This window comes from Mustela erminea, chromosome X, assembly GCF_009829155.1.
Source record: "Mustela erminea isolate mMusErm1 chromosome X, mMusErm1.Pri, whole genome shotgun sequence".
NCBI lineage: Eukaryota > Metazoa > Chordata > Mammalia > Carnivora > Mustelidae > Mustela > Mustela erminea.
This window is the reverse complement of record NC_045635.1, coordinates 14,868,174-14,880,766: the sequence shown is the minus strand read 5'-3', so window position 1 is coordinate 14,880,766 and position 12,593 is coordinate 14,868,174. Positions and strand designations below refer to the sequence as shown.

The following is a 12,593-nucleotide window of genomic DNA, read 5'->3' as shown; positions in this document are numbered from 1 at the left end:
AAACAGAGGTTTTGCTTTTAGTAAACACCCGTGTCCCATCTGGCATTGCCAGTTCTCTGGAACCAGAGTAATTTAAAGGAAGCAGGAGTGCAGGTTGCCTTGGTAAAGTGACTGACCTCTTGGGTTTTGCTGTGTTGTGATTATGGCGTGCCATGATGATATGTTTGCCCTTATTTTATTCCAGGATGTTTTTCTATGGCAGACAGTGTGGCCATGTTGGCAGACCTGAAGAAGTTTTACCGCTGTTCAAGATATTTCTTATCATCATTTGTCTTCATGTTATCCTGGTTACATCCTTAGAAGGTAAGGTGCCTGCGTTTTGTCTTGTCTTGTTTTTTTTTTTCATTCTTTCCCCTGTTTTATCTCTGTGTACAGGTATTTATTTAGAATTTTTTTTTTTTTTAACACTGTGAAATAAGCACAACACAAAACTTACCATTTTAACTATTGAACTGCTGGCATTAAATATATCCCCAATTTTGTGCAACTATCACCACTACCCATTTCTAGGATATTTCATCATCTCAAATAGAAACTCTGTACGTGTTAAACAGTAGTTCCCCGTTCCTTCTTCCCCCTAGTCCGTGGTATACTCTCTGCTTTCTGTCTTTATGAATTTGCCATTCCAGGTACCTCATATAAGTGGAATCATACAGTATTTGTCCTTTTGTGTCTGGCTTCTTTCACTTAGCATGTTTTTAGGGTTCATCCATGTTATAGTATCTATCAGCATTTCATTCCTTTTTTAGGCTGAATAATACTCCGTTGAGTATAGAGACCACATTTTGTTTATCCATTCAGTGTTGAAAAACGTTTAAGGTATTTCCACCTTTTGGCTATTGTAAATAATTCTGCTGTGGATATTGGTGTACAAGTACAAGTTCAAGTCCGTGCTTTCAGTTCTTTTGGGCACATATGCCTGGGAGTGGAATTGCTAGATCACATGGTGACTCTGTGGTTAACTTCTTGAGGATCTGCCACACTGTTTCCCACAATGGCAGCACCATTTTATATCCTACCAGCAGGGCACAAGCATTCCAGTTTCTCACCAAGACAACTTCTTCTTCTTCTTCTTCTTCTTTTTTTTAAAAGATTTTATTTATTGGGATGCCTGGGTGGCTCCGCTGGTTGGACGACTGCCTTCGGCTCAGGTCATGATCCCGGAGTCCCGGGATCGAGTCCCATGTCCGGCTCCCAGCTCCACGGGGAGTCTGCTTCTCCCTTGCGCATGCTCTCCCTCACGGTCTCTCTCTCAAATAAATAATAAATAAATAAATAAAATCTTTAAATAAAATCTTTAAAGATTTTATTTATTTATTTGACAAACAGAGATCACAAGTAGGCAGAGAGGCAGGCAGAGAGAAGGGGAAGCAGGCTTCCTGCTGAGCAGAGAGCCCAGTGTGGGACTCCATTCCAAGATCCTGGGATCATGACCTGAGTTGAGGGCAGAAGCTTTAACTCACTGAGCCACCCAGGTGCCCCTCTTAAAGACTTCTTATTTTCAGTTGTTTTGATAATGGGTGTGAATTGGTACCTCGTAGTGGTTTTGATTTACATTTCCTTAATGATTAGTGTTGTGGAGCATCTTTCATGGACTTATTGGACATGTTTGTCTTTTTTTTAGAGATGTGTCTACTCAAACCTTTGGCCTATTTTCGAATTGGGTTGTTTGGGTGTTTTCGTTGTTGTTGTTGAGTTTAAGAGTTATTTATATATTCTGGATATATTAGATCCTTTACCAGATAATGTGATTTGCAAATATTTTCTCCAATTTTGTGTTGTCTTTTCACTATCTTAATAGTGCGCTTTGACACACCAAAGTTTTTATGTTTGAAGAAGTCCAATTTATCTGTTTTTACTTTTTTGCCTGTGCTTTTCCTGTCTTATCCAAGAAACCATTGCCAAATCTGATGTCATGAAGACTTCTCCCACGTTTTCTTCAAAGAGTTTTAGAGTTTTAGCTCTTGTGGTCAGGTGCTTTGATGCATTTTGAGTTCATTTTTGTATATGGTGTGAGGTAAGGGCCCAGCATCATTTTTTTTTTTTAAATATTTTATTTATTTATTTGACAGACAGAGATCACAAGCAGACAGAGAGGCTGGCAGAGGGAGAGGAGGGAAGCAGACTCCCTGCTGAGCAGAGAGCCTAATGTGGGGCTCAATCCCAAGACCCTGAGATCATGACCTGAGCCAAAGGCAGAGGCTTTAACCCACTGAGCCACCCAGGCGCCCCCCAGCATCATTATTTTACGTGTGGACATCCACTTTTCACAGTGTTATTTGTTGAAAAGACTATCCTTTCGCCATTGAGTCATCTTGGCACCTTTGTCAGAAATCAATTAACCACATATGTGAGGGTCTATTTCTGGTGTTTATTTGTTTTTAAAAGCATCCATTGAAGGTACTTCTGCATGGAAGCATTAAGGGAGGTAGAGAATCAGCCAAATGAAGCAGCATGGTTTTCACAAGGGAGGATCTTTAGAACGAAATACAGAGAAAAGTTAGGAAGGCAGCAAAAAGGCCAGATATCCTGGCAGCAAAATCTCTAGATACCAACTGCCAAAAAAAATACAATGCTATCCAAAGGGTAAGAATCCTCACCAGGAATGTTGTTTAAGAAGAATTATCAAGGACACACAGAGAAATGCCTTTCTTACTTGGAGGAGAGTGGCAGGATCAAGGAATCTTTGGATAAAGCAAATACCTACTGACAGTCAGCAATGATATGTAAAGAAAACAGACACACACGAACTAAATGGAAAACTTCCCAACAGGTTAAAACCCAATTGACAGTCCTTCAAAAAGCAGGCACCAGGGCCTGTCAAGAAGCCACAATACTTTACAAAAAGAAGTGGTAAGAGTCAAATGTGTCCTGACTGCATATGATGGGCCGGGTCCCTCCTGCTTTACACATACTCACTCTCTTCAGCTCCTCAACCACATCTGTGAGGGAGAGGTCCTAAAGTTAGCCTCATTTCCCAGGTGGAGAAACTGAGTCTCAGAGAGATAAGTTGTTCAAGGCAGTGGCTGACTGGAATTTGTAGCCAGCTTTGAATTTTGTGGTCATAACCTGCAAACCAGAGTTCTCAAGCTCTGAAAACATCAGTTCTCAGAATATAAGAATCCCCTGGAGGGCTTGTTAAAACACAGATTTCTGGGTCCCTCCCCGAGAGGATTCATTAGGTATAGGGCTGGACCTGAGAATGGACATTTCTAAGAAGCTCCCAGGTGCTATTGTGATGGACCCGGAGACTACACTTTGAAGACCACTGCAGGCAGTGGTCTTCAAAGACCACAGTGGGCAGAAGGCAGAAGTAGGGAGAGAAAACTTCTCTAGATAACTATCACGGGGTATAGAGTCTGCTGTGGTTCTGTGATGTTACTGTCAACTGTGCTCGCACGTCATCTTCTTGGGGCATGAAAACATCACTGTGGGATCAGCAGAGCAGAAATCAAATGACTAAATGTCTCCAGGGGCGTGATGGGTTGGGAAGTGGTGGAGTCAGACTAGATACTAGATCTTCAGTCTCACGTTCCAGTGCATTTTCCACCGCGGGGGTAGCTGAGGAAGGAAAGTGAAACATAAGGGGAAAAAAGTCATCAAAATAAAGCAGCTCGGGAGAAATAAGTCTTTGTGAAAAAATATATTTAAGAGCGATGAAAATGGGGCAGGTAAACCGGAAAGTGCCTGCGTGCTGATGGCTCCCATGTCCCTCTGATTGCAGATGATCTGTGCCTATACGACGGAGCGTGGCCTGTCCTTGGAACAAGCCAGAAGTGCCAGGGAGTTAACACTCGAAGAGAGTGAGGGATGAGAGTCGGTGTTGACCTAGGCCAGCTTCCTCGTCCCTTGATGGGCTGTGTTCTACTCACCTAGTAGATAGTTGGGTTGTGCCCCACTTGCCCCCCAGTAGTAATCCACTCGTTAATGTACCCATTATTGGCTTTACTCGCTTCCCTATCTTACTCCCCTACTCCCTCCCTCTGCTTTCTGGGGTCTCCCCACTTGGAACCAAATGAACTGTCCAAGGCCCAGCCCAATATTGCTACCTCCATAAAACCTGCCCTGATCTCTTCAGAAGAAAGAAATCTCTCTCCCCAGGGCCCCTTTTTCTCTTTATCCATGTCTTTTTATTCTTGAACCCTTCTGTTACAGCGTTAGGCATTTCCTTTGCATCACAAGTCCTTTGCATCACAAGTCCTTTCAGCACATTGTCAGTGCCAGGTGAGAAGGCAGAAGGAGAGTTTGTGAGGCGGATGGGAAACGAATGGGGGGAAACGTAATGAGGACAGGGAACTTGCTCTGGGCCACACCCTGCTAAGTGCTTGCTGTATAGCATCTCATTTAATCCTCACAAAAACGCATCATGATAGATAATTTTAGTCTCAGTTTACAATGAAGAAATGGAGGGTCAAAGAGATGAAGTAATTTGTGCAGAGTCTCACAGCTCAGAGGATTCCCTTCAGCACATAGCTTGCTCTGTTCATACTCGACCAGGCTGCCTGGTAGGTGTCTGAGGACTGAATGAACAGGTCACTGAGGCGAGGGGAGAAGATAGAGAAGGAGCCGGGCTGTACTGCTAGAGAACAGCCATTCCCCCAGACTCGGGGGGATCTGGACTGCAAACACAGTAGCTTTACCCTGGAAGCCTGAGAGATGACTCAGTAGCTCTTGACAGTAAGGAGAGGTAGGTCTGACACTCTTGTTAGGCCACTGGCCAACAGAGAGAACTCTTAGACCTTAATACTTTCAGTTGTGTAATTTGGCAATACGTGAGGGAATCATTCTTGGTCTACCAGAAGCCCACATGAGCTTTGATTGGTGACTGTACTTCTCTCTAGCCTCTAGCTCTCCTGGCCCGTGCCAATGCCTTGTTTCTGTACCTTTTTTAAGATTTTGTTTATTTATTTATTTGACAGACTGAGATCACAAGTAGGCAGAGAGGCAGGCGAGAGAGAGAGGAGGAAGCAGGCTCCCTGCTGAGCAGAGAGCCCGATGCGGGGCTCGATCCCAGGACCCTGGGATCATGACCTGAGCTGAAGGTAGAGGCTTTAACCCACTGAGCCACCCAGGGCCCCCTCCCCCCCCCTTTTTTTTTTTGGCTTTGAAGGAAGTCTTCTTTTAGGTACAACTATTTTCCAGAGGGTGAGATGACACAATAGTGGAAGATGGTTATAATTTCATCCTTGTAGAGTTGTCTTCCCCATTTGGAAACAATTACACATTTGAGCCAGTTTGGTGAGCTCATAAGCTATAATCCCCCAACCTTCTCTCTGGTCTGGACCTAGATCTTTCTGTGCCGCAGGCATTTCCAGTGATAGACTCCTCTATAATTCCTGTCTCCCAAGGCCTCACTCTCTTGTTTCCTCTTACGTTCTCCTGCTTTGTCCATCCAAGTCTTTGTTGTTCCTTGTGCAGCACATGGTAAAGCAGTAGAAGGGTAGACTGTAATACTCCTGAAAGACAGGGAACCCGTCTTGTGTGACTTTGTCCTCCAGTACCAAACCACATGTGCACTCTTTCTCTCTCAACTTTCTGTCTGTGCAAATGAAATTATGAATACCATGACACTGACCTGATGCTCAGCCAGTCTTACAGCCTCCCCAATTCCCACTGCCCCCACATAGGCATGAGGTCACTGCTAGTAGACCCTGACTCTTTCCCTGATAGATCAAAGTGCTGACGGGGAATGGCAGAGGCTCTGAGTAGGTTGAGGAGGAAACTGAAAGCAGAGGACATTGTGTCCCACTTAGCACTTAGAACTCCTGGTCAGAACTCACAGCAGCCTGTACATCAACAGGGAGGCCATGGTACAGATGAAAGATGGCGGCATAGTGTGTCTAGGCAGAGAGAAGACTGGAGATGGTGTCTTTTTCAAGTCTTTCTTGTCTCGTGTGCGCAGAGGATGGATTCTGAGTGGCCCTCACGCTCCTTGTGCGTGACTGTGTTGTGAGCCAGGAGCAGGGACATGGCTGCAAAAGTGATGGTGTGGACAATTTAGACTAGGGGTCTGATGAAGGATGTGACAGACACTCAGAGGTGAGAACTGAGGAGACCTGGGTCAGCAAGAGAGGGACCCCCAGGCCAGGGTGGGCTACTGAGAGCATAGACCATGGCGGCCAGTGGGCATAGTCTTCAGCGGTGGATGCCAGCTGGATGCTCAGGAACCCCACATGGGGAGGGAGATCTCTGGAGAGGCCCTTGAGAACCCAGTGTTCAACACAGGGTGGGCTCACAGAGCTGGACCCCTTCTCTCTGCTGCTAGAAGGAAGCTAGCGCCCCATTCCCAACCTGGAAGCCATCTTAACTACCAGATGGAAGACGAGGCAAAACAGAGATGGTGCATTTATCCAAAAGACATTGATTTAGCTGGAGATCGTTTCAGAGCAAATGAAAGAGCCACCTTAAATCATTGGGTCTAGAGATCCCTTTCCTGTACCTCTGGAGTGGAGGCTGCAAAATAACGTGGAAGCTCAGGTAGTTTATTTTTAATGTGTTTGTTTATTGTTGCTATTCTTTGTACATCTAAATTCTATTTATAAATTTTAAACTAACTCTAAAACGAATACATATTAAGATGTGTTAGGACACTCTGCTAGGGATTGTTGAAGGTGATCATCATAACCTGAATTCCACTCCTCCTCCTGGTTTTATCTTTTCAGGTATGAAGAAATACTTAGTCAGGTCCTTGAGGGTAAGGGGGACAACCCTTTCCTCTCTGTATCCTCCATAGTCCAGCACATAGTAAGTGCTCAATAAACTGGTTGTTTGACTCGCTTTGATTTTTGACTCTAGTGTAAAGCCTAGAGATACTCTAAAATGCGGGTCTCTGCCTTCAGCTTACTTACATCACCAGCAATACCCTCATCTGGACCCAGTGATTTCTTATACAACATATGTTACTCCTCTGACATTTTGCATAGACCTCAACGAAGTGGCTGTCGGTTGGCTAGATTACCTTTAAAGAATGGCTTCCTCGCCTCCATATGATGAAGGGGCTCGGCTGATTGCTTGTTAGGATTCCTTCACACACTCACATTCTGTGAGTTCAATTACCTAGCAGGGAGAGTCTTCGGATTCCTAATTCATTGTCCTGGGTGACCAGAGATCCTTGGGGTCTGCTTCAAATGAGAACCACTCTTCTTTGCCATTCCATTTTACGACTGCTCTCCTATTCAAAAATTTTTTTTTAAAATTTCTTTATTTATTTTGGGGGGGGCGTGGAGAGAGAGAGAGAGAAGGAGAGAGATCCTCTAGCAGACTCCCTGCTGAGCGCAGAGCCCGATGCGGAGTTCTGTCCCAGGACCCTGAGATCCTGACCTGAGCTGAACTCGTTGGACGCTTAACCAACTGAGCCATCTAGGCGCCTCTCCTATTCAAAATTCTTAATGTGAAATTGGAAACAATTGAAAATACTTCTTTAAACCACTTTTTTTTTTTTTTTAACATAATGTGATTTCAGAGGCTCTTCAAGTTACAGAGAAGCCAGTGTATCTCTTTGTTTGCTAAATTGATAAAAGTTCCAGAAGTGGCTTTTGCTGACTGGTCAATCAACGGGTCACTGGTGCTATCCTTGCCTTGCCCTTCATGGAAAAGTCCAGTGCCTCTTGTTAGGATCCAGTAGCAACAGCTCATAGGACTGAGCATGAATAACAGCAGTGGCAGCAGCAACCCAGCTGGATATTTGTGTAGGTCTTCATGGCTTACAGAGCGCCTGCGTGTAGATCATCTCCCTGTGTCCCCACTGGGGTAGGCGAGGAATATTGTATTATCCCCCACTTTACTGATGAGAAGATTGAAGCTTAAAGCAATGGAGTAACTTTCAAAGTTACTCAGCAAGATAAAGTATCAAGCTCCTGAAAGCAGCTCACCAGATCTCTGTCCTCTATTCCAGCCCGTACAATGTGCTTGCTTTTGGCCAATTGACTCTGTTGTAGCCAAGATCCTTTAACAATGGTGATTTTAATCATAAGTAATGTCTTTTTGGAGCAGGGGTTGGCAAACATTTTCCACGAAGGCCAGATAATAAATATTTTTGGATTCATCGGCCATACACAGTCTCTGTGGCAACTATTCAGCTCTGTTGGGGTAGGCAAAGCGGCCATCGGCAATATGTAAATAGTTGTGGCTTGGCACCAATACAGCTTCTGCTACAGACTCGGTTGGAGGGCAGGCTTTGGCCCATGGGCTGTAGTTTACAGATCCCCGATCTAGACCCAACAGAAGCGGTGCAGCACATACTACTGATCATTTATATGACAACCATTCCTTGCTTTTTACTTTTTTGGCCAAGCCCTGGCTTCATAGGGTGCTTACCCCTTTCCATATGACTCAGGAGTAAATCCTAATTATTCTAAGCCAACTATGGAAATGCTGTTCTTGCCAGTTTGATTTATTTATTTTTTTAAACGATTTATTTATTTATTTATTTATTTGAGAGAGAGACAGTGAGAGAGCATGAGCGAGGAGAAGGTCAGAGAGAGAAGCAGACTCCCCGTGGAGCTGGGAGCCCGATGTGGGACTCGATCCCGGGACTCCAGGATCATGACCTGAGCCAAAGGCAGTCGTCCAACCAACTGAGCCACCCAGGCGTCCCTGCCAGTTTGATTTAAGAGTGGCCATGTGACTCCCTTTTGACCAATAAAGACACATGGGAAAAGCTGCTGGGGGACTTTAAGGAAAAATTTCTCCACTCAGGTGAGACTCAAGGAGAAACAGTTCTTCCTCTGGACCTGCACTGTCCCATATGATCGCACTAGGTGGCACATGTGGCTGTTAAACTTAAATTAATTAAAATGAAATGAAATGAAAAATTCAGTTCCTCAGTCACACTAGCCACATTTTAAGTGCTCAGTGGTCACAGGGGGCTAGTGGTTGCTGAACTGGACAGTACAGATGTAGAATATTTCCATCATGGCAGAAAGTTCTGCTGTATAGGGCCATATCTCGACATTTATATCTCTGGATTTGATGCCTGGAACAGTGGTAGCCATCTTTTTTTTTTTTTTTTAAAGATTTTATTTATTTATTTGACAGACAGAGATCACAAGTAGGCAGAGAGGCAGGCAGAGAGAGAGAGGAAGGGAAGCAGGCTCCCCGCCGAGCAGAGAGCCCGACACAGGGCTCGATCCCAGGACCCTGGGATCATGGCCCGAGCTAAAGGTAGAGGCTTTAACCCACTGAGCCACCCAGGCGCCCCAGTGGTAGCCATCTTAAAAACCCTGAAAGGAGGTAGCGAGTACCAGTGGAAAGTGGAGATAACCCGAGATTTTGAAGGCGTTGAGTCCCTGGAGGAAAGAACAGAAGGATTGAAAGGACCTGGTGGGGGGAGTGACTGGAGGGCTCAGTCATTAAGCGCCTGCCTTCAGCTCAGGTCATGATCCCAGGGTCCCGGGATCGAGCCCTGCATCAGGCTCCCTGCTCAGCGGGAAACCTGCTTCTCCTTCTCCCTCTGCCCCCTGCTTGTGTTCCCTCTCTCGCTGTGTCTCTCTCTGTCAAGTAAATAAAATCTTAAAAAAAAAAAAAGAAGGAAAGGACCTGGGTCTCCCCAAGCTGTGGGACCACTCCTAGAACTGTCTGATTTTGGATTTCTTGTTAAGTGGTCTCAATGAATGTCCTTAATGTTTATGATACTTTCAAACAGGTATTCTCTGACTTGCCTCAGAAAGCATTCTAATGAATATAAGAGTTAACTTTACAAAGGTTTACAGTTCCTTCTTAAAAAAAAACCAGGGGGTTTAGGTGTACTTGACTCCTGCACAGTCAAAAATGCACTATAATTTTGACTACCCAGAAGCTTCACTACTAATAGCCTACTGTTGACCAGAAGCCTTACCGATCACGTACGCAGTTGATCAATGCATATTTTGTATGTTACATACATTATCCACTCCATTTTTATGATAAAATAAGCTAGAGAAAGGAAAATATTATTAAGAAAATCATAAGGGGGACGCCTGGGTGGCTCGGTCAGTTAAGCGTCTGTCTTTGGCTCAGGTCATGATCCCGGAGTCCTGGCATCAAGTCCTGTATTGGGCTCCCTGCTAGGTGGGAAGACTGCCCCTCCCTCTGTCTGCCACTCCCCATGCTTGTTCTCTCCTCTCTCTCTGACAAATAAATAAATAAAATCTTTAAAGAAAGAAGTCATAAGGAAGAGAAAATACATTTGCAGTACTGGCTCTATTTATTGAAGGCACCCGTGTGTAAGTGGACCCATTCAGTTCAAAACCATGTTTAAGGGTCAGTCATGTTACCCGTCATGTCATTATAAATGCTTCATATGTTACCTTAGTGGATCTGTAGCAACAGTCAAATGTTAATCCCTTACTTCCTCGATGAGGGAACTGAGGCTTTGCACAGTTTGAGTTACTTCCAGGTTTACACAGCTGGAAAGTGGAGGTGGTGGGATTCTAGAACTTGTGTCCTTAACCACTTCCTCAGTGTTTAGTTCCTGAAGCTGTTGAAAACGATTTTTCTGCAACTTGGACTAAAACTTAGCCATATTCATTTATCCTGAGATGGATTTGTACCCCCAAAAGACCAGATAAAGATTGAGGGATATCTGAAGAGTAAAAGCAGTAGCTTCACTGATTTAGTCTATTAGGGAGTAAGTTGATAGTCCAAGAGAATATGCTCTTGTGGGCGCCTGGGTGACTCAGTTGGTTAAGCGTCTGTCTTCAGCTCAGGTCATGATCCCAGGGTCTTGGGATCGAGCCCCGTATCGGGCTCCCTGCCCCACTTCCCCTGCTTGTGTTCTCTCTCTTTCGGTGTCTGTCAAATAAATTAAAAAAAAACCAAAAAAACCCACGCTGTTGAAATGTACCTTGATGCAGGCATATCCTTACTCAAGGAAATCATAAGAAACACATTGATCTTGGCAAGAAGTCTTGTGTTCATAAGATCACAGTGCTGTAAAAAAGCATCAGTATAAATCGCAGATGCTTTTGCGGTGACGTCTGTGGCAATTGTGTTATTTTCTTTTAGGAGTACACAAAGCTGAAAGGAGAAGTTACTCTCTTGTTTTTGTAGTTCATAATAGTGTAAAATTTTGTTAAAAGAAGAGAAGTGGGAAATACGAAATGGGCAGTAGTCTTGCTTTGGTGAATAAATTAGAATTGCTTATAATTATCTCACTAAATGAATGAGTAAGAACTGAGCACGTGGCTCTTCTTATACTGTGTTGTATTACACCTATATAGTCTTCTCCTAATATAATACATGACTTGTTATTACACTGGTTTGGGTCCACAGTAAAGTCTAACATTCTGGGTTTTAGTGGGCAGACAGGAGAGGATGCATCTGAATTAGCAAAAAATTTTCAGTTGTAGGATATTTTCGAAGTAGAATTTTGAAACTTTGAAGCGAGTTGCATAACATCACTAGACAATAAACTCTGTTTGAGGCCGGGGGCTTTGTGTTATTCTCTGCTGTAACCCCAGTCCCTGGCATACACAATAGGCCTTAAAAAATTGTAACAAATGGTGGTGCCTGGGTGGCACAGTCAGTTAGGTGTCAGACTTCTCATTTCTGCTTAGGTCGTGATCTCGTGGTCTTTGAGGTCAAGCCTTGCCTTGTGCTCCATGCTTAGCTTAAAACTCCCCCTGCCCCTCCTGCGCATGCTCTCTCTCTCAAATAAAATGAATAAATCGTTAAAAATAATTGTAACAAATGAATAAACTTTGGGCAAATCCCTTCATGTTTCTGAGCTTGCTTTCTCACTTACAGCATGCAGGGGATGGACTAGTTTGGTTTCTAGTCTTTTCCTTACCCATGATATATTTTATAATTCTTTTCTTCCAATGAACTCCCAACTCCTAAAATATACTGTCTTTCAAGTGATTTATTTAAGAAAGAAATTTTTGGGTTGCCTGGGTGGCTCAGTTGGTTAAGCATCTGCCTTCAGCTCAGGTCAGGATTCTAGGGTCCTGGAATGGAGTCCTGCATTGGGCTCCCTGCTCAGGGGGAACTTGCTTCTCTCTCTGCCTGCCACTCCCCCTGCTAGTTCTCACTCAAGCTCTCTCTCTCTTTCTCTGACAAATAAATAAAAGAAAAAAAATTTTCCCCATTTTTGTGTTGAGCAAAGACATATATAATCGTATCCAGTTTTTGTGATCAGCAGTAGACAAGCAATATGGATATAATTTTGGAAAAAAATCACACTCTGATTTTCTCATGCGGCCTATTTTGTGGATAAGTAAACAGTTTTTGAAATAGTTTTATATAGTCCAAGTGACTACCTAGGCCCGGTTTCTAGATTTACAAAATTGTACTAGGTCGTTCTTCAAGTCTCCTTCACCTCTGAGATGGGTTTCTATGAACTTCTGTTTTGTGACGTGTAATGCAGAGATGGAACCCCATGATCTTTCTAGAAGATGCCTTCCTATGGTCCTAAGCTGTGGAAAGTTGACAGTGTTATAATAGATAGTCCTGCTAATTAAGCATTAGTGAATAGGTAAGAATGTTTTATGGTTAGGTGGAAATCACATATGTGCAAATTTTGGACAAAAACCAGCTTCACGATTTTTTAGAAAAGATTTTGTTAATTTATTTGAGAAAGAGAGCCAGGGTTGGGGAGGGGCAGAAGAAGGGGGAGA

General features: G+C 43.8%; 1 protein-coding gene across 6 annotated transcripts in view; it reads left to right on the top strand.

The window, feature by feature from the left end:
- The window catches only part of ADGRG2 (adhesion G protein-coupled receptor G2), a 137,555-nt gene that overhangs the window by 62,161 nt on the left and 62,801 nt on the right, over nt 1–12,593 (top strand). For all 6 annotated transcript variants that reach the window (XM_032331421.1, XM_032331419.1, XM_032331420.1 and 3 more), the window contains exon 3: nt 185–303. In XM_032331421.1, coding sequence (XP_032187312.1) covers nt 186–303 — 118 coding nt within the window. In that variant the 5' untranslated portion in view covers nt 185. The remainder of the gene's footprint in view (nt 1–184; nt 304–12,593) is intronic.